At 37.4% G+C, this 22921-nt stretch overlaps 1 protein-coding gene across 1 annotated transcript; it reads left to right on the top strand.

Annotated features, from left to right (window-relative positions):
• Nucleotides 1-5841: 5841 nt before the first annotated feature.
• LOC145137152 (oleoyl-acyl carrier protein thioesterase, chloroplastic-like) lies at nt 5842-8317 on the top strand. Its single transcript, XM_079071293.1, has 7 exons — nt 5842-6362; nt 6891-7024; nt 7121-7234; nt 7338-7433; nt 7513-7600; nt 7692-7760; nt 7835-8317. Exons 1-7 carry the CDS (start codon nt 6000-6002, stop codon nt 8123-8125), a joined length of 1155 nt encoding a protein of 384 aa, XP_078927419.1. The 5' UTR covers nt 5842-5999; the 3' UTR covers nt 8126-8317.
• The last annotated feature ends 14604 nt before the right edge of the window (nt 8318-22921 follow it).

Below are 22921 nucleotides of genomic sequence, written 5' to 3'. Positions count from 1 at the left end.
GTTATGAATTTTTAACGGATTTCCTGTCCCGGTCTGTTAAAAATAATAATATAAAAATTAAAGTCAAAATTAGCCGACGAAGTCTAAACGGAAGTTGTAGAGCGAGATTTTACCTACGCGTGCATATAAAGAACGTCAAAAACGGAGCTCGTATGCGAAAGTTATGGATTTTAGAAGTTTTTGCACAAAAACCGAGAAAATTCGCATAGTCACGATTTGCCACGTCACCCTCGCTTAGAAGGTGCCACGTGTCCGAAATTGGTGAGTCATCCTCGCATGAACAGTGGCTGCGTGTCGGATTTTTATTTGACCGAAGGGAGGCCCAATCCGAAGCTCGCACATGGACCGAACCTCGCACCGCCTAGCCTCCGAGCCTCGCACATGGGTCACGAGTCCGCGGTCCAATCAGCAACTGCCACCGAGGCCTTCGCACGTGCTGCCACCTGCGCACCCTCGCCTGTGGACCCCACCACCATAACCGACTTCGGACCTAAGCTTCAGACCAATCACAAGAAGCCAGCAAGCCCTCGCAGGTGCGAGCCTCGTGCGAGCCATCCCCTGCGAGCTCCGGATCAGCGACATGTGGCCTCTTCTCAGCGGTTGGATCAGGAGCTTCGCCCCCTACAAATAGGGGGTGTGAGACCTCCCGGGGGTATTTTGAAAACTTGTCATTTTTAGCCCCTTTCTCCATATTTCTTTCATATTATCATCCCCCGAAGCCCCGGTATCAATTATAAGCCCCAGAATACGCCACGAAGTGCCCGTGAAGCCCGAAAAATTTATTTTTTCGGTTTCGAAGCCCGACTTTTGCAGAGCCCGGTTTCTCAATAAAACTCCCGGTTTTATTAGAAACGAACGTTATAGGAAACGAATTGCTGCCCGATTATCATCAAAACATGTGAGTGTGTAGTTACTTTCAATTTACACATAGATATGAAGTATTTACCTTAAAATACGTGTTATGTGTAAATATGTTAATTGTTTATTTGAGGTGACTGTTGAATTGATATTTTATACAAGTTTTAAACTGTATATGTATTTTATCTACAAATATGTTGGGTAGAACATGGGTAGACAAAATAGTCGGTGGGTGTTAAAATGATGAGAGGCCTCGGCGTCGGTGTTGTTGTTGGTGTTGTTGTAGTCGTCTAGCGGAGTATAGATGACGATCACGGACCTTTCTAGACAGTCCAGTGGTACACTAGCAAATTCGCAACTTGTAGGTGTTGATGAACTAAATGTTCATTGGTGTACTCCAATCCCCCCCCCCCCTCATGGTTGCCTTTAGGACATGTATGGCTGAGGAGTCCCCTTAGCAGTAGTGTCCAACCCGATAATATTCCTTAGGCTAAGTCCCTTGTGTTAGGTGTTTAGGGACGCAAAGTGAGGACAATGGGAATGGGTAATCAGGGTTATTGTTGATTGGTGAACTTAATAAATTATTATTATTGTGGGTTGAAAACCCTATATGCTCACCAGGCTCCCAAGCCTGACCCACTCAGTTTTTTTATGATTACAGGTAGTGGACCCCGAGCATAGTCGGAGGACGATGATAGATTTTTTGATTATAGGCCAGTAGTTGTAAATAACTGTTGAAAGGCTTATAATGTCTTGTTTATGCTTTTGATCTGTATCGGAACATGACATCCCGAGTTTTGATATATATATGGGAAAATATATACCTTCTTAAAGAAGGGTTTTGATAAACTTTTATCATATGTTGTTTGGGGACCAATTCCGCAACATCTTTTGAAAAGATTTCTCTGATTTTATTTTAAAAAGCATAAATTAAATCGGTCTTTTCTGGCCGAGAAATTATGGGATGTCACACGATATATGTCTGGTGTGCCGCAATGCATGTTTGGACTCTTTTGGAGAGCATGCAGTTCATTGTAAAGAACTCTTGGGGTTCAAATACATGCATAATATGGTTATGGATGTTTTGTTTGACATATTTAACCGTGTCGGGGTTTCCGCTAAGAAAGAGACACCTATGAATTTCTTGACTGACCTGATAGAAGGAATGTCAACCCTTAGACCGGCTAAAGTTTTGGGTTTTGGATGGATTGGAGGGAAACACGCATGTGTAGACCTTATAGGGGTATCCCATCTCGTGGGCTTGAGGGCTTGGGGTTTCAAGGCGAGACAAGCTTCTTTAAAAGTTGCTACATGCAAGGTCACAAAACATGAGAAATTATGCATAGAAAATCAACACATGTTCATACCCTTTGCGTTTTATACGTTTGGTTTCCTCGCGTCGAATGTGGTGGAACTTCTTAATAGAGTACAACGGATCATGCATAACAATGTTATATCTCTAGACCTAAGGATGTAGTATTCAAAAGAATTGGTTTTACCATACAAAAAGGCTTAACGGTGCAACTTGTTGCCCGTTTGCCTTTTCACTTGTTATGTTGTGATCACTAAATTGTTTCTTCTAAAAAAGAATAAAGTGAAAAAAAAATTATATTTCAAACAACAAAAAGCCTTAAAAATACCATTTTATTGGGTTGAGGGATATTGAATATGTAATAGTACAAATTTCAAACAATTTTTTTTTTCATTTTTAAATTCTTAAAACATAGTTCATAGCATCAGCCCATGCCAAAATGTAATCGTCAAATACAAGTTATCATGAAACAAAGTCATAATATCCCAAAATCCTCAAATATCCCATCAGCAAACGAATGTGTACAATCATATCGGTGCCTTCCCGTGATCCTGAGATGTACCTGAAACACATTTACACCAACACTGTAAGCACGAAGCTTAGTGAGTTCTCCAAAATACCACATACACAAATCATTATCCTATCATGGCTAAGTCTCAATAAGGACCCTCCGGTCTCACGTCTCGGTATGGACTCTCTGGTCATAACTCAATATACACATAGAATAATATAACAACATAAGTCACAAAGACAGGATGCATAATAACACATATCTTAGTATAAACAAATAAGACCCTCCGGTCAATACATGCATCACCACTCAGATAAGTATAGTGAGAAGACCTCTCGTAGAAAAGCAAGTAACCTCGCACCCAAACTGCCGGTCTAGACTCCTCCTAAACATGCCACATATAACTCTAATTAATAATAATATCAATAACCCCAAATTGCTAGACCAAGCCTCTCAGCTAAATCTCAGAAGGGTAAAAGACCATTTTGCCGCTCCTTAGTCAAAAGTCCTCCTAAACTCAAAAGTCAATGAAAGTCAACACCCAGCGCGTACGCTGGGCGTACAACCTTCTACATTGGTCGTACAGCTGGCAAAGCATGCGAAAAGGATTCTCCACCCTACGATGCGTGTAGCTGGGATTACGCACGACGTACTCCTCAGTCTCCCTTTTCTAACTTCTTTTGGTCTTAACCCGTTAAGACAAACATTCCAACCATGGATCTGGGTTAAATAAGACCTACTCCTTCATAAAGTTACTGACTTTAAGCCTTTGCATGGCTAGTCAAGACCCCATCCCAAAAACTCCATTTTTCTCACACAAAAGATCATACAACTCATGCATGGAAAGATAAAAACGTCCAAGCACTCATTTTTATGGACTAGAACACTCTAATACACCTAAAAGGACAGAAGAATAGCTCAGGAGTTCACCAAACTCACAAAATTCCAAACTTGGGACCTAAAACCCTAAAAAGGACCCAAAACAAGAACTAGAACATACAATGAACAAGTTTTGAACTTGATACCTCTGGAAGATGCACAAACTGAAGTAGAGTTCAGACCCACAAGCTAGAAGCACAAGCTATCCTTCCTTCAAGGTTCCTTCTTCACCAAAAGCTTCACAACAACACTCAAATGAGCCACAAACACTCACACAAGCTATGAAAACGGGATTAGGGTTTGGAGGAGGTTGGAGGCTGATAATGGTGGCTAGAAATGAGGCCATCATGTTCTTTAAATAGGGACACAAAAAGATATTATGGTTTCATTTTGAGCCTAGTACGCTCAGCGTATTAGGTGGCCTCCACATCCATGATACGTGCATGAGTACGCTGAGCGTACACATGCGTACGCCCTGCGTACTCAAATGCCACCTTTTTCAGAATAAGGACTAAACTTGACATACACATAAAAGATTAAGGTTAAGAAGTTATACAAACAAAGAAATAATACGTTAAAGTGAACTTTAAGATAAAACACAAGAAAAACATAGAACAAACTGTTAGGCGTGTCAAACCCAACAAATAAAGGGGTACAAATGACTCCAAAAACACTACTACTTTGCACTAAAAAGGTAATACAAGGTAAGTAGGGTCGATCCACAGAGACACGGAACAAATGTTTATACCCTCTTTGCGTAAGGTACAAATATGATCACAAAAGATGGGGATTTAAATGCAATGATTCAAATAAAGAACTAAATTAATAAGTAAACAAATGATTAAGTGAAATAAATTCAAGATTTGTAAGTACTCCAACTCTATGCAAGACAAATTAGCAATGTGATTCCATGGATGAAATGATATTTGTTCAATTCTATCTAAGTTGGTACTTGGAAATGCTAACAAGCTCTTGCACCTCCCATTCACCACACTGATTAACCAAAATAAGCTCTTTGATTAATCCAAACCTTACCAATCTAATCTAAACAAGCTCTTAGAATCAGATTGAAAGATTGCATTAAACTTTATGTGAATTTTCCTAACAACACTCAATACTCCTCATAAGCTCGAGAGCATAAGAATGTGTGAATAAGATTTACACTAAATTCATTCAATAGAAATCAGTTTAGTGCTTGTTACCTAGTCCAATTTACAAAACAATTACGGATTTTGCAATTAGATAACTCGAATGATCTAACGCTAATTCAAATGGCCAATTAGAATCACAATTAGAATCAAACATTCAATTGAAACAAAATCAAATTCACTAGATAGAAAATTGAAAGCAAACATCAAGTAATATGATTGAAATCACAACTAGAAGTCAAGACATAAAATTGGAGAATCTAGGGTTCTAGCCACTCATGACTAGAACAAGATCACAAGTCTAGAAAATGAAATTAAAGTTCTTACAAAATGAAATCAAATGTTCCCAAGTGTTTTCAAGCAACAATTGCCTTCAAAATGCTCCCCAAAATCGCCTCTAGAACTCACAAAATCAACCCCCCCCCCCTTTTTCCGGAACCGGTTGCTCCTTTTTAGAAAGAAGAAAAACTGTTTTAAACCCGTGACCACGTTTACACGGCCGTGTAAACATTTACACGACCGTGTAAACATTTACACGGCCGTGTAAATGCAAAAAGTACACTGCGAAAATTGGCCAGGCTTTCAAAGTACAATGCTCGAGAGACTTCGTTTACACGGCCCGTGTAAACATTTACACGGCCGTGTAAACCTCTGAAAAGCCAAAATCTTCATTTCTTTGATATATTCCTCCTCGATGCTCCACAAGTCCCGAAACTTCATCCAAATCTCTTATTCATCACCTCAACTAAGATCCTACCTTCAAAAGTCCCTGAAATATCACAAAAGTGTGTGAATGGAATTGCATCATGAAAAATCTCGAAAAATATGCAAAATGCATGAGTTTAAACCTAAATGCAATGCACTTTTATGGAGTAAAACTACAAAATGGATGCATGAAATGCATCTAACACAAACATATGAGTTCCTGTAAATAAAATAAAAATAAAAAGATTAATGTGAACTATAAAACAAAATTATAGAAAACATAATAATAGTAAATGAACGATCGGACAACGCCAAAACCAAACAAAACACTAGTAAGTACTCAAGATATGTTCAATTTGATTTTATTTTGCGTAAAGCCGTCAAGCCGAGTAAAAACCTTTGACAATTACTTAAGTACCCCCATCTTCTTCATCTTGGAAACAACGAAAGCCGAGTAAAAACCTTTGACAATTACTTAAGTACCCCCATCTTCTTCATCTTGGAAACAACGAACCAGAAAACCCTCCCCATCCGTCACAATCGGAGAAATTTTGTGTGGACGTTGACGTTGGAGAGAAGAGCAACTATGTTATCGAAAGGAGCACCAGCGGTGGCGACGACGTACAATGCCTCCGGCAAAGACATCAATTTTGCCCTAACTCGTTCCCGATCCATCGGTTTCATCTCAAACCATAGACAATACAACGTCTTTTTATGCAATTCATCGGCGAGGAGAGTTTCTCCGTTACTGGCTGTAACAACTGGTGAGCATTCGAACAGCGTTGCTAGTTTACATGAGGCGGAGAAGGAAAAGAGCCTGGGGAATCAGCTCCGGCTGGGGAGCTTGACGGAGGATGGATTATCGTATAAGGAGAAGTTCGTTATTAGGTGTTATGAAGTTGGAATTAACAAAACTGCTACCATTGAAACAATTGCCAATCTGTTGCAGGTTAGGTTTTACTCTAGCCACTAGTATAAAACTATAAATCATAAATCGATTTGTAATTTCGCCCCAATTTTCTTTCTTGTCACAACTATTGAATCAGTCAATGCATGTCGCTCCATTTTAGACTTGTGGAAGCTTGTTAATTAGAGGTACTTGTAGTACTCTGTGTACTAGTATCATTTCAGTGCAGTCTATCAGCATTGAAGATGCTAAATTGGATCATATTATTGTGGATTTAAATGATGAGTGTGTTCTTACTCCTTTTCATGCACCTGAGTGTTAAATCGAAAGCTCTTCCTTATTATTGCTTGTATGTTCCTTACCTTAGACCCTACACATTAGGCTACTGCTACCAGTTATAATACCCTCCATGCAAACTTGCTCTCTGAACATGACTATTCATATGATATGTAGACACTGCTGTTTCTCTCTTATTTGTACATATATATGATCTTAGTATCTTACTACACCATGCTTAGTTTGATGTTACACTCCTAACAGCCTTTCCTACAAATTCCTATTACTTTTCAGGAGGTTGGAGGTAATCATGCTCAGAGTGTTGGGTTTTCTACTGATGGATTTGCCACCACAACCACTATGAGGAAGTTGCATCTCATATGGGTTACTTTAAGAATGCATATTGAAGTATACAGATACCCTGCTTGGTAAATCTGTCACCAAACTCTTTCATCATGACTTTCACAGTTTCACCTTATTATTATCATTTTTTTTTCATTTGAAGTTTTATTTATGTGTAACAGGAGTGATGTGATTGAAATTGAGACTTGGGTTCAAGGTGATGGAAGAATGGGGACCAGACGTGATTGGATCCTCAAAGACTATTCCAATGGTGAGATCATTGGAAGGGCTACAAGGTGTGTGTGTGTGTGTGTATGTGTGTTAAACTTCTTTTCTTCTCTACCTCCTTCATCTCATATGTTTCTTTATCAGCTAAATCTAAATGATTAAAATCTGCAGCAAATGGGTGATGATGAATGAGGATACTAGAAGAATGCAGAAAGTCAGTGATGATGTCAAAGAAGAATACTTAGTTTTTTGCCCAAGGACACTCAGGTATTCATAGCCTTCATTTTTGCCATTATTTCAGTTAAAAAATGTTGTTACAGTTTTGAGTTTTTGGCTTCCACTCCAGATTAGCATTTCCTGAAGAGAACAATAACAGTCTGAAGAAAATAGCAAAGCTTGAAGATCCTGCTGAATATTCAAGACTAGGACTTGTTGTAAGTTCCACAATTTATAAGCTCTGTTCTTGTGGCGACTTTTATATATTAACAACATTCATCTAATAAATATATTATATATACACAACAGCCAAGGAGATCTGATCTTGATATGAACAAACATGTTAACAATGTTACCTACATTGGATGGGCTCTTGAGGTTAGTAATTTGAGACAATATTTCTTATTCTGGTGAATCTTAATGCATTTCTTTAATTATTTTTGTTTCAACAGAGCATTCCACCAGAGATCATTGACACACATGAACTGCAAGCTATTACTTTGGATTACAGACGTGAATGCCAACAAGATGACATAGTTGATTCACTCACTAGCTATGAATCTCAATCACCTGATGATGAACAACACCTTACAGGAACCAATGGATCTGCTGTTGTTTCCTCTGAAACTCAAAGAAATGGACAAGATTTGAGCCGATTCTTGCATCTATTAAGATCTTCGGGTACTGGTTTTGAAATAAACAGGTGTCGCACTGAATGGAGAAAGAAGCCGGAGAAAAGATAAGCATATTTACCATTTTACCCTTTTACCCTTTGTGTTCAATATCTGTCTTTTGTATGTGATTTTCTGGATATATGTTATGTGTTCTTCTATCTGATGATGTTATGTGTGCTGTAGAGTGATACTCCATATGTTTATCGGTAATCTGTTGTGGACAAATAATGTTTCAGGGTAGAAAGATTTGTGCTTTTATCAGTTTTTGGTTATATTTTATTCGTATTATCATGAATTTTGAGTTATATGATCAAATCAAATGATATAAAATATTTTGTTCCGACTTGATGAGTTGAATTATCCAATAATCTCTGTTTATTTATTCATGTTATAACTTCAGTGCACAAGGTACAAGTCGCCATAGCAGCCAAACTAGAACAAACCTCACTTGACAAACTCTTCTAAAACACAAGAAAACTTATAAAACTAGGAGCTGATATTATTCATTTGACCTAATAATAAGACAAGGATTCAATCATGTGGATTGACTCTTTTGCCCTTCTTCACCTCCTCAGCTTGACCTCCATACCCAGGGTATCCTCCACCACCGCCATGACCACCAGCACCACCAGGACCACCACCACCACCACCACCACCAGGTTTGTTACCTGGCCCTCCACCGCCATAACCGCCTGGATTTCCGCCATCGCCGCCTGGATTTCCACCATAACCACCTGGATAAGGATAAACGCCATAACCTCCTGGAAATCCACCATAACCACCACCTGGAAACAACCCCCCTCTGAAACCTAGTGGAAATCCAAAAAGGCCACGAGGGAACCCGAAAATGCCACGAGGGAATCCAAAGATGCCACCTGGAAAGGGGTACCCAAAGTAACCTTGTGGGGGCCCACCGTAATAGAGAGCCCCATTTAGGCCATGAACCATCTTCTCATCATCTTCTTCACCTTCTTCCATCTCCTGAAAACCATCACCAAAAGCATAAGGATATGGAATCCTTGCTTGATCTTTTTCAGCTTTTGCATGAACATGAACCTCGCCTTTTTTGACACTTTTTGCATTTTGATTCTTGAAATTTGGTGTTTGGGGATTGGTTGAGGTTGTGAGAATGAAAGAAGCAATGAGAAGGATAAGAAGCAAGAGAAATGATGTATGAACTTTCTCCATTGGCTTAAAGAAAACGATAGATAGTGTTTGTTTTCTTTTCAGTGACAAATTATGTTTTCCAAGCCTGTCTTTTTATAGTGCATTTTGAGGAGACAATACTGAATACACATAGTAATACACACACAGAGACACACAGTATTTGATGTACAACTAAGCAACCAGATTCATTGATCGAATTCATCTGGTTTACTAATTACAGGGTCTCATAAAGTGCGTCTCTGCATGGGAATTTTTTCTCTGTTTGGAGTCTAGTTATCGGATATTAATGACACCAAACTGTATGTATGTCTACAAGTCATGAGGAAAATTCTCTATTTGGCAAACCTAATGAATGAGGCATTTGTAAAAATGTTCTGTTTTTAGATTATATCGTGTGAAAAGTATTTGTTGAAATTAAATTGTGTAGTTGTCGATTTCTAATGCAAAATTGAAATTTATTAATAGTTTGCAGTACAACTTATTTTTATTTATGTGACTACTAATGAATGGTATAAATGTTTAAAAATCACGTTTTTTTTATTAAATTTCTATTTTTTTTCTAAAAAATATCTGTCATATATATGTTTATTATACTTTTATTTAAGAATTTTGAGCTTTAACAAGTTTTTATAATGCTTAATTTGTAAATAAAAAAATTATTCCGTATAATTAAATGATATACATACATGGTAGGGGAATAAGAAAAGATCTATTACATAATCCAAGTAAAAATGATATTTTGTTAATCGAAATCATCATCTATGAGATCAACTTCTGTCTACCCCATCCAATAGCGTGACCAAAGATCGCATTCGCATGTAGACATTATTATGTTTTATTTTTTTAATAGGAAAACTAAGAGGGACGGGTGTGGGCAACGCGCGTATGGCGTTATCCGATGTGGCAGCGCCATAACGGGCGAACACCGCCCCACCCTCCCGTTATTACATGTTATGTTATCCCTCGCTATTGTTGCAATGTCTCGTAACGCGGATGAATTCGAACCTTGCAAAATTAAACCGTTTAAAAACAGTACAATTTCAAAATTCAACCGTTTAAAAACGGTAACTTTAATAAAAAAAAAATTACTAATTACATTTTCATTATATATATATATATATATATATATATATATATATATATATATATATATATATATATATATATATATATATATATATATATATATATATACCTCATTCTTTTTACTACACATATATTTTTCTATATCTATTTACTAAATCACTCAAAACACAAACACAAAAATCAACCAACTATGGATCAAAACCCGAATACTCCTCTTCCAAACACAAACACATCCACTCCAATAGGTTTTGCGGCATACGAGGGCTACATAAACCTCCTCAACTCGTAAAACTCACCACAAATTCCATATACCGCCAATTTTTTCAATCCCGCCTCACCCCCACTACAATTCTCTACCTCGCCTTTTATACGACAAACAACCACACAACCCCCATCCACGCAAGAAACGATTATTAAGACGCAAGCCGGGGGTAGTCGGAAAGCATCGGGAAAAAAATAGAGATAAAAAAAGAAAGGGAAAGAGGTCGTGGTCGGGGCGGAAGAAACGGAAGCACCTCCAACATGGTGGACACCGGAGGAAGAACATGCGTTGGCGGTGGCTTGGTGCGGTACTTCAAAACAACCAACTTTGGGGAACGATATGAAGAGAGTTGCTTTTTGGGATGCCGTAATTGTCAAATTCCGCACAATTTTGAACAAGAGTGACACATATCGCAATAATGATATGCTTAGTGGCAAATGGACTCAAATTAGCCGAAAGTGCACCAAATTCAATTCCATATACAACAAACTTTCTTCGCAACGTCAAAGTGGTGCCAATGATTTCGATGTGTTTAGAGCCGCGAGGGAGGAATATCACGTGCAAATGGGTCACGTATTTGAGTACGAAAAAGTATGAGAGATAGTGAGGAAAGATCCAAAATGGATAAAAACGCCAACATCATCGGAACAACAATCAAAGAGGTCTCGTGGTTCGGGTTCGGTTGACGTTTCCGACGGACACACGAACATCGACCTCAACGCGGACACCGATGAGATCCTGAACGAGTTTGACGACATCGAGGAAATCTCTCCGCCACGACGACCGATGGGGCGCGACAAAGCGAAGCGCGCACAACGACATGCGCAGTAGAATGAAAGTCGGCTTTGAGAGCACGACGAAATGGAAAAAAAATTCGACGCCCACACGGAAATCGCAAACAAAAGATATGAATTGCAACGAGAGCATTTAGATTTCCTTCGTCAAGAAGCCGAAGAAGATCGCATATCGAAGGATTTGGCAATTCTTACGACAAATGAAGAAAATTTGCCACCGAGTCGAGCTGAAGTGATACGGAGGATGAAGGCAAAGATCGAGAGCAAATACTTTGACGAATAATAGTTTGTCGGTGTTTATTTTTTTAAAATTATTAGGACTATCATGTGTGTTTTTTTTTTTGCTTTGTAATTTTTTTTAAAGTTTGTATGGTATTTTTAATTTACTAGTTAAGGAAATTATGTTTTATTAATTTATATGTTTTTTACAGATATATGACATAAATAAAATAAATAAAACAAATTAGAAATATATGAAGTAAATAAAAAAAAATAAAACAAATTAGAATAATAGAAATTAAAAACATCCAAAAAAAATAGAAAATAGTATGTGTTATCCCATGTTATTTGTTGTTGCCGATTTCCACATTTGGTGTTATAACACCAAACTGTGACTAGGATGATGAGGTGGACAATTTGAGTGTGATAACACGTAATAACATGTTGCCCACACCGAGTAGTCTAATGAAAATTAAAGTGTAGGCCCGCCATTTCCTAATATCAGAAAAGTTAGATACGAAATCCAAATAAAAAAAATAGAGCTATCAGAAATCTGAAATATAATTATAGATCAATATGAAAGATGAGGCATGAATGCTAGAAGGGGGACTATGGGTGGAGAGTTTCCCTCACTTTTTGATAGGTGTTGATCACAGCAAAGTCTTTCTTAGACCGGAGGGTATGGGTGGAGAGTTCCCTCACTTTTGTGGGCCACACCATCATTTCTCTCACTTTCCTTTCTCTCACTTAAACCCAATGAATGAATGGGAAGTTTCCCTCACTGTTTTGTTTTTTTATTTTTTTAAATAAAATTAATTCTTTTTTATGATTTATAATTTTTAAATTAATAATAAACATAAAATTTAATTAAAAATAAAAAGCATTTCATTAATTAAAATAAAAATTACATTAAACCTAATATTTAAATAAGTAGAAAATTTTTTAAAAAAAACGCAAACAAAAAATCAAACAAACTACAACATAGAAAACATAATTAATATTTTAATTAAAAAAAAAACAAAATACGTCACTCGTAATCATCGTGCTCGTCATCGACCTCATCGTCTTCATCATTCTCACAAACGTCACTCTCGTCATCGGAATCTTCGCTCTCGAAGAACATATCAGAATCCTGTGAAAAACTCTATCGGCGGCTGAATATGAGTCCTATAAACGTGCTCCACCAAATCAGCACGAAGAGCGTGATGAATGTCTTTATTGTGTACTTCTCTTCTATTCTCCCTATACTCTTGTGTACCAACGGCTACTCCTTCGACATTTGGCAAAACTTCATTTTCGTTGTACCGGCATATCGCTCTTCTTTAGTCTTCAAGAATCATATTATGCAATATGATACATGCATACATTACGTGCTGTAACCTTTTCACTTCATATGACCTTGCCCCGACTGCTAGTACTTGCCAACGTCTTTTAAGTACACCAAATGTTCGCTCCACATCCTTCCTAGCTGACTCTTGTGCCACTTCTTCCTTCGTCTTCAAGAATCATATTATGCAAAATACTCGTCCCATCTGTCTGCGCCCATGTCGTATGCTAACTGACGAATTGCAGTCGTGCATTTTTGAATGGGAGAGAAACCTTTTATCCGTCTCGCATGCATTTTCCATTGGAAATATGGAAAGCGGCCTTCCAAATCGCCAACAATACGTTTGAATAGTTCCTTCCTCATCCGGAACCGACGTCGAAACTTTACAGCGTAGATGGCGTCATCTGCAAAGTAATCTTCTATAAGATGATCGTGTCCGGCTTCGCGATTTCTACGCAACCGCTGCTTTCTTTGTTTAGATCGTGCACGTAATGTTTCGCCTAGTCGGTTTTGAAAGTATGCAACCGTTTTCGTCATGACGGAACCGATAAACTTAGCATCCTCTAGAGTCGTCGAATCGGATGATGAAGATGATGACATTTTGATTAATATTTTTTAGAGAGAATTATAAGGTATGGGTTAAAAGATAGTTGGACGTTGTGGTGTTTATAGTGTAATAAAAGAAATATATATATATATATATATATATATATATATATATATATATATATATATATATATATATATATATATATATATATATTAACGGCTATATAGCCGTTTGAAAAAAAAAAGAAAAAAAAATTAACGGACCAATAGAATGAGAAGTGAGAACGCGGCATCCCTACCCCCACCCTCCTCCCCGCGCCTCCTTCCTCGCACCAACGGTGAGGTGTTCCCGCCTGCGGGACTCTTCCCGCACCCTTCCCCGCATACGATACCCGTCCGGCCTTAGGGTGAAACATAAACCGCATAGATAATAATCGATTAAATTCTGATTGTCCTTCGTTCATTCTCCATACATCTAATATAATGAGTTTAAGTTGAGCTTAAAAAAAAAGCTAACTAACAAACACCCTAGGAGATGGAGATAAACTATAAAATATATATAGAAGTTAAAAGACTAAACTGCACAAATGGTCCCTGTGGTTAGCTCAAAATTGACACTTTGGTCCAAAAAGGTTTGGACTAGCACCACAGATCCAAACTTTTCATTTTGTTGCGAGTTTGGTCCAATTTGCTTTGAACTTTTTTCAAATGACAATTTTGCCCCTATTTTTTTACTTTTTAGTTTTTTATTATTTTTATTAATTTTTTTCCATTTTTATATGACAATAACTAAGAAAAAAAATATTGAGTGTTTATCCCCCACCCCATTCCTTCTCTCTCTACATTACATATGAAGAACACTGAAACTCTAAACCTGTACATCACTGAACCTCCAACTCCGACAAAGGTTGAACTGTCAGACCATCACCCTTTCTCGTCGGACCTCCCTCTTCTCACCGGAACACGACCTGTTTGAAACCACCAACACCAGCCGGAAACCGCCACCACAACCGCCGTTCTCTCTCCACTCTGTCTCTCTTTCTCTCTACCGTCTCTCTCTTTCTCCGGCGTTGCCTACCCGACGTTGAAACATCTCTTTCTGATTTCGTTGGAGTTTTGCTGTGAAAACCCTTCTCGCCGATCTTTTTTGAAGATCTTTTTGTCGTAGATCTAGAACACCGACGATCTGTAACACGACCATCTTCTTCTGAGCTCCAACTCCTCACCATCTCTGGAGACGAACAGATCTAATTCGAGGCAACAATAGAACCTGGGGCTAGCGATTGAGGAGGAATCCAAAGTGGTTTCCAATGAAGTCGAGTTACAGGAGGCGACGACGCTGTCCCTCCTCCCAAACGACGAAGACGATGGCGTTGTCAATAACGACAGGGGGGGGGGGGAGGGAAAGGGAGCCCTTCATCTTCTCTGTTGCCAGATCTGTAAATAGAACCATCACCACCGGCCATTTAGGGTTTTCTGACGGTAGATTTGAAACCCTCGCACTTTATGACGAGCCTTTTGACTGCTCTGACGGTTGTATAGAGAATATGATCGAAGTAGCAGAAAAAGGAGAAAGAGGGTGGCACCGAGAGTGGTGGTTGTGGCGATGGTTTCCGGCAGGTGGCAGTGGTTTATAGTGGGTGGCGTTTTTTTCTGGCAGGTGGTGATGTTTTCCGTCTGGAGACGATGGTTTCCAGCGACACAGTGGAGTGAGAGAGATACATAGTATGTATGTTAAAGAGATAGTGGGTGGTGTAGTAGTATGGTGGGTTTTTTTTCTTAGTTTTGTTAATAAATCTGAAAATCTGAAAAGTAAATAAGAAAATGGAAAAAGAAATTAATAAAAATAAACTGAAAAATAAGGGCAAAATCGTCATTTGAAAAAAGTTCAAAGTAAATTGGATCAAAGTCGCAACAAAATGAAAAGTTTGGACCTGTGGTGCTAGTCCAAACATTTTTGGACCAAAGTGACAATTTTGAGCTAACCACAGAAACCATTTGTGCAGTTTAGTCAAGTTAAAAAGAACCTATCTCATCTTCAAAGATTTTCCAAGTCACTCCTTCATTTATTTTTTCTTCCATTTCTTTATACATGTAATTATCATTTCTACGAATATTTATAAACATAAACACTCTTTAATAAAATACTACTCAATTATATAAAAAATAAAGTACGGCCTAATTACACTCAAAATGGTATACATGATTCACATTGCGAAACTTTGTCAAAACCAAAAACTTTTTATTAATATTTTATAAATTCAAACTATTTCTTCATTTTCACTGCACAAGATACAAGTCACCATAGCAGTTAAACTAGCACAAACCTCACTAGAACCTGAAACAGAACTCTTCAAAAACACAAGAAAACCGAAATCTTCTCTAATTTATAAAACTAGGAGCTGGTATTATTAATTTAATCTAATAATATATAACAGAAGAACTCAATTATGTGGATTGACTCTTCTGCCCTTCACCTCCTTAGTTTGACCTCCATAACCAGGGTACCCTCCACCACTTCCATGACCACCAGCAGCACCACCACCAGGTTTGTTACCTGGCCCTCCACCGCCATAACCACCTGGATTTCCGCCATCGCCACCTGGATATCCACCATAGCTTCCTGGATATGGATAACCGCCATAACCTCCTGGAAATCCACCATAACCACCTGGAAGCAACCCCCCTCTGAAACCTAGTGGAAACCCAAAAAGGTCACGAGGGAACCCGAAAATGCCACGAGGGAATCCAAAGATGCCACCTGGAAAGGGGTACCCAAAGTAACCTTGTGGGGGCCCACCGTAATAGAGAGCCCCATTTAGGCCATGAACCATCTTCTCATCATCTTCTTCACCTTCTTCCATCTCCTGAAAACCATCAGCAGAAGCATAAGCTGGATACGGAATCCTTGCTTGATCTTTTTCACCTTTTGCATGAACACGAACCTCGCCCTTTTTGACACGTTTTGCATTTTGATTCTTGAAATTTGGTGTTTGGTGATTGGGATTGGTTATTGAGGTTGTGAGAATGAAGGAAGCAATGAGAAGGGTAAGAAGCAAGATCAGTGAATGTGATGTATGAACTTTCTCCATTGGCTTAAAGAAAACGATAGATAGTGTTTGTTTTCTTTTCAGTGATTTTCAGGAGATATCACTGATCGAATACACATAGTAATACACACACATTACACATGGTACAACTAAGCAATAATCAGATTTAGTGATTGAATTCTTCTAGTTTACCACTTTTGGGGCATCATAAAGAGCTGCATGGGGAATTTTGGTGTGTTTAGAGTGTAATTAATGACTTGAAACTGTATCTGTATGTCTACAACTCATGCCACCCTGTGTCACACAGTCACACACTCGTATGGATGGATACTGGATTTGGCAAACTTAAGGAATGTGATATGGGTATAAATGTTCCGTTTTAGATGTAGAAAAAGCAGAAGGGAAGTGGATTTCTTTATCGATATCCAACTACTTTATAACCCGACGAAGTTGAAACCACGGTTACAAAATTAATTAAAACTTTTATAATAAAATTTAAAATTATCAATCAATTATTTTAAATAAATTATTAATTAAGAAATATTTTTTAGTTATATAAAATTATAATTGTTGATTTAAATAAATACGTGACCTTATAATCTGTATTAATTTTATTTTAATTTTTATTCTAATGTTATTAATTTAGTGTAATTAGAATGAGAAATTTATAATTTAAAATTAAAAATTAAGAATCATTAAATAAACAAGTGACATGACATTAATTAGGAGGTCTAATAGGATGACACGTATTAAAAGAATAATAAACTAATTATTTTATTAAAATAGAATGAAAAAAAATTGGAAATGGTGGACGATGGAATACAATTTTGCACTATAACCCATTTTAAGTTGCCAATATTTGATACCAAGAACAAGATTTGTACTAAAGGGCACATTTACCAATATTCGATACCCTTAGGCTATTAATTTCTTTGGTATTAATATATATATATATATATATATATATATATATATATATATATATATATATATATATATATATATATATATATTTAATGTAAAATATTATTATAAAATTAATAGACTATTTAATATATATATATATATATATATATATATATATATATATATATATATATATATTTGAAACTCTTAACTTATCAATGACCTTATTTAATTTATTTAATGTAAAATATTATTATAAAATTAATAGACTATTTGAATTATTGTTACAATATTTATTTGCGTGACTCAAATTGAATATCATCACAATGATTATACATGAAACACAACATAAACTTCACCATGCATTAATACATAACGATTGACATTGTTCACATCCAGTACATTGTTTAAATATTACATATCCATAGTATCAATTGTTTGAGAGTTTTCAAAACATAACATCCTAACGTACTTGATATTACCCTTCAGCTTACCTGTTACCTGAGAATACAAGTTATTTTGAAAACGTCAACATATGAAATGTTGGTGAGTTCATAAGCAGGGTTGTGATAAAAATGATTTGTGTAGTTTATAAAACCCAGAAAATCCGATATTTTCTGAAAAGACAATTGTTTACCAAAGTGTGAAGATCCGTAAGTTGGTGCATGAATGATTTCAAAACGTGTATAAATGAGAAGTTTTGCATTATAGTTATTGAAAAATACAAGCGAGTGGTGTTGATTTCCTCGAAAAACCCGATGTTTTTCGATAACATAATATAATTATTTCAAATTGTTATATCGCCACAACGAGTGATTTTGATTACTCTTCCTTGATTACTCGGATGGTATTGGATTTATTTAATTACGTGAGTCGTTATAACCATGCATAATAATGACTAGTTCGTCTGTCTTGGCATCCTAATGAACGCCGGAATTGATCTTAAGATTTTGTCACCCTAGACTGGCCGAGTCTAACTGTAGCGAACAGCTGAGGTGTGGGGGAGTCACCCCCGTATAGATCTATACACAAACTCTCGCTCTCCTTCCAGGAGACTTTGATTATAACTACAGACTACGAACGACACTTAGAGGTGTCGCCCGTTATTACTCACTTAATCCAAACAAAATTGATTACTATTGATTAACGACCTGAATTTGTTTACTTTGATTTCAAATAATCCTAACAAACGAGGAGAAGAGGAATATAAAGTCCTGCTAATTACGTGAGTTATTTTAGGCTGTTGGTTATACGAAGGTTGGCCCATTTCATATTTGATTTAATTTGGACCTTACTAGCAATGCTAATGGGTCACCAAGGCCCAATAGCACATATATGTCATTGATGGTCCCTTAAACATGTAATTGGGTCACAGGAGGCCCAATAGACATGTGTTATTATTGTTGGGCCCAAAAGTCATGTCAATGGGTCACGGAAGCCCAATAAACATGATTAAGATCTTTCAAGCCCAACTATTTGAATATTTACTTGTTTTAGGTATAGTATAATGGTCGGAAGTTTGATTGAACAATTGTTAAATTCTCAACGGCACGAAACTTGTCGGTTGTTTATAACGATATTTGAAAATATATGTATATTCTTCATTCTATTTTCATAAGTTGTAATTTGGTATTCTTTTGACCCAAATATCTTAAAACCAAAATAATTGACTCAAAATATTGATTTGACCCATTCAACCCTTTTTTTTAATAAAAATGACAATTTTAGTCCCTTACATAAAGAAAAAGACATTTTAGGCCCTTAACTCATTTTCTTGACATTTTTGACCCATAGACTTGTTTAAATAAATGTTTTTAGCTCAAAATTTACTCTTTGACAGTTTCAGCCCTTCCAGCAAAGAGTCTTTCGGTTAAAGTCCAACTTTTTCGCAACTTTTACAATTTTGGCCCAAATTCCAAAAACTTTACATTTTTGATCCTTTTTGGAAAAGAAAAACATTTTAACCCTTGAAATAGTTTTGCTTACCCCTTTTACCCCCTGTTTCGAGAATTGTACCATTTCAGCCCCTTAAAAATCGTATTTTTGCAATTTTTGGGCCTATGGGCCGAAAAGCCCAAAAATTAGCCCATTAAGCTACAATTTACATTTCAAGTCCTTTAAAGAGTATAATATTCATAAAAACATTTCTTTTTACTGTTTTGACTCTTTTAATCCTTAAGAAAACCGTAAATGACAAATTTCAACCCCACTTTTGTTTATTTGACAATTTTAGCCCAAAAGTGAGTTTTATGTTGCAATATGTTTATTATGATTTTAGATAGAAATTTTTCCTGACTTGTTTAGTGAAATATATATTAGATCATGTTTGTTTCCTCTTTTGTGCCATAGATCTCGAGATTTCTTCCCTTTTTGTTACATATTTACCACATAAACACATAAAATCACACATACATACATGAAATCATACATAACATACACATACACATAGATCTACACATTTTACTTGTATTCACCCCCATAAAACTTGTGAAAACTGAAAATAGAGGGGTATGAACTCACCTTTGCTTGTTGTTTTTGTAACATCCGGATTCCCAGGTATCTTATTTTAGTTATTTATTTTGGGTTTTATGGAAGGACTCGGCGAGTAGACGCTCAGACTCGTCGAGTAGGATCGCGAGTTCTTGACTGGATTAATGTCCGGACTCGACGAGTAGATACGTGGACTCAGCGAGTCCGCGCTGTAAAGTGAAACCCTAAATCCCCGGGCCTGTGCCCTATTTAAAGGCCTTTATGGCCTCCATTTGCGGCCAATGCACCCCAGAGAAACCCTAGAGAGAGCAGTGAGAGAGTTGAGAGCAAGAAGAGGCTAATACATCACTTTTGGTGTAGTTTTGCTAGAAGGAAGAAGGAAACACCCATCTAGAGCGTGAAGGGAGCCTGGATCTGGGCTAATCATCTTGAGAGTTCATCTCTGGAGGTATAATCCCTTCTATTGCGTGTTGATATGATAGATTTCATGATTTTAGGGTTTTTACCTCCATTTTATGTAAGATCTAGTGAGTATGAGGCCCCCTTTGTGTTAATAGCATCAGATCTGGACCATGAGAGGTCCATAGAGTCACTATCCCTCACCTTTATGCAAGCAAATGAAAGATTGGGGACTAGGTTGCCATTTTTAGAGTTATTTTTCCATTTATGACTTGTTGTGGGTTGCATGCACGTAAAGGTTGCACCTTTACGTGACATTTGAACATTTGAAGGGTAGATCTGATAGTTAGGGAAGCAGATCTGACCTTAGGAGGTCATTTGAGGATGAACATGGAGGCAACTCGCCGAGTCCATAAGTGGACTCGACGAGTCGAGTCGGGGTTGCCCCGCGATTCGTGACAGGTGTAACCCGTCGAGTGGAAGGATGACTCGACGAGCCAAGAGAGGCTGAAAGGATTCAGAGGACCCGCATGGACTCGCTGAGTCGCCCTTGTGCACTCGACGAGTCGGGTCAAAGTTGACCGTTGACTTTCGTTGACTTTAGGGTTATGGTCAAGACTGATTCAGGAGAGTTCAGGGAAGGGTAGAATGGCCTTCTACCCAATCTGTAGAGATGAGATCATGAGTGAATATTGATCGGGGATGTTATCTGAATAATAGGAGGAGGCTAAGTCGGGACGTTGAGCACGAGAGTTTATCCGACTTCATCGAGGTGAGTCTTCTCACTATACATTACCTAGAGTGGTATTTATGTGTAGACCAGAGGGTCTTGTATGCTATGTGTATATATATATTAGTTATGTGCATTGTGTTGTATGTTTGCTATGTGTTTAACAGACCAGGCCGGAGGGCCCAACGATATAGACCAGACCGAAGGGTCCAACGACACAGACTGGACCGAAGGGTCTGACGAGCTATGACCGGACCAGAGGGTCCAACGAGCTACGGGACTGGAGGGTCCAGCTGAGACACATCGACCGGAGGGTCGTATTGTAGCCTCGAGTGGCGTATGTGTTGCATGTGGTATTTTGGGGAACTCACTAAACATTTATGCTTACAGTTGTTGTGTTATGTGTTTAAGGTACTAGCGAGGATCGCGGGAAGGCGCCGGCATGATCCGTACACACTGAGAGGATTTATGTATTTGAGGATCTTGGGATTTGTTTATTGAGATAACATGTGTTACATTGGATTACTATGATATTTTACGAATGAGAGTATGTTTTTAAAATGAAAAATTGTTTTGGAAATTTACGTCGTTACAGTTTTCGATTTTGAAGGAAGAAATGAAGAAAATTTGGTCCTAGCAAGCCTTCTTGGGTGGATCTCGATCTTAGAGGTTTCTAGGATGATGATCATGAGTTTATATGAGTTAAGAAGAGATTTTTGATAAAACAAAGAATCGAGATCATGGATCCAAGCATCAACTTACCTAAGATGATGATTTTTATGGAATAACCTCCTTGAAAATCTCTTAATCTCTAAAATTTTGAAGGAGAAGTGAAAGTGTTCTTGAGAGGATTTGGAAAGAGTTGGAATGAATTTGTGTGTGTGTGTGTGTCTCCTCTCGGCCGAAAATAAGAAGAGAGGGAGAGAAAGAGAAGAGAGAGAGGTGATAGGATGGTGCATGGATACATGTGAGGTTTTGCATGGAAGACCAAAATGTAATAAGGAGGTGGCTAACCCTCCTTATTCCACTAGTTTCTATTTTTTTCCCCTTGGGCCGAGAAAGAGAGAAGAGAAAGAAGATTTTTGGGCCTTTTGTGCTTAAGTCCATAATATGGGCCAAATTGGATGGTTTTTGGCCCATTGGCCCTTTTAGAGTAATTCACGGCCCAATATTCATCAAAGTATGAGTTTTATGGCCCATTAGGGCTAACTAGATTTGTTATGGCCCAATAAGGCCCATTAAAGATAAAGTAGTCCATTTTAGGCTTATGAGGCCCAAAATGTTAAGTTTCATGCTAATGGGTCCAATTAGAGCCCCTATAAGAGTTCTAAGCCCAAAATAGTCAAATTGGAAGCTTATTGGTTCATTAGGCCCAATAAGAAAATCATAGTCCAAAATGGACTTGAACCGGGATTTTTAGGGTTTCCAACCTTTTGTTGACTACTTGAATGTTTGTGTAGAGTATTTGATAGAAATTTTGTGATCATTGAACATGTTGGATTAATGTCTAAGTCCATAACTATATTTGGTATGTACTTGACCCGACCCGGCATGGTCCATTTGGGTTGCACTTCACCGGCACAATTTATATGGATAGTCTTTTGAGAATAGTATATTTATGATTTATATTAATATATTATAAGTTCTAATATATTAATATGGAATCATATTATTTAATTAGTATTGATCAAGAATTAATTTAGAATTAATTAAGTGATCAAAAAGAACTAATTAAATATGGACTCTTATATATATGGAATGGGCCAAGTTCATTTAGGTTGGGCTAAGCTTTCATGGATGGTCCATGGAGCTTTTAACCCATGGATCCTATGTAAATGAAAGGTCATGGGTATTAGGGTTTACATGGATGTAACCCTAATCCTCCA

Source organism: Lactuca virosa, chromosome 9, assembly GCF_052849685.1.
Source record: "Lactuca virosa cultivar CGN04683 chromosome 9, Lactuca_virosa_CGN04683_v6, whole genome shotgun sequence".
Classification (NCBI taxonomy): Eukaryota; Viridiplantae; Streptophyta; class Magnoliopsida; order Asterales; family Asteraceae; genus Lactuca; species Lactuca virosa.
This window is presented reverse-complemented; position numbering and strand designations above follow the sequence as displayed.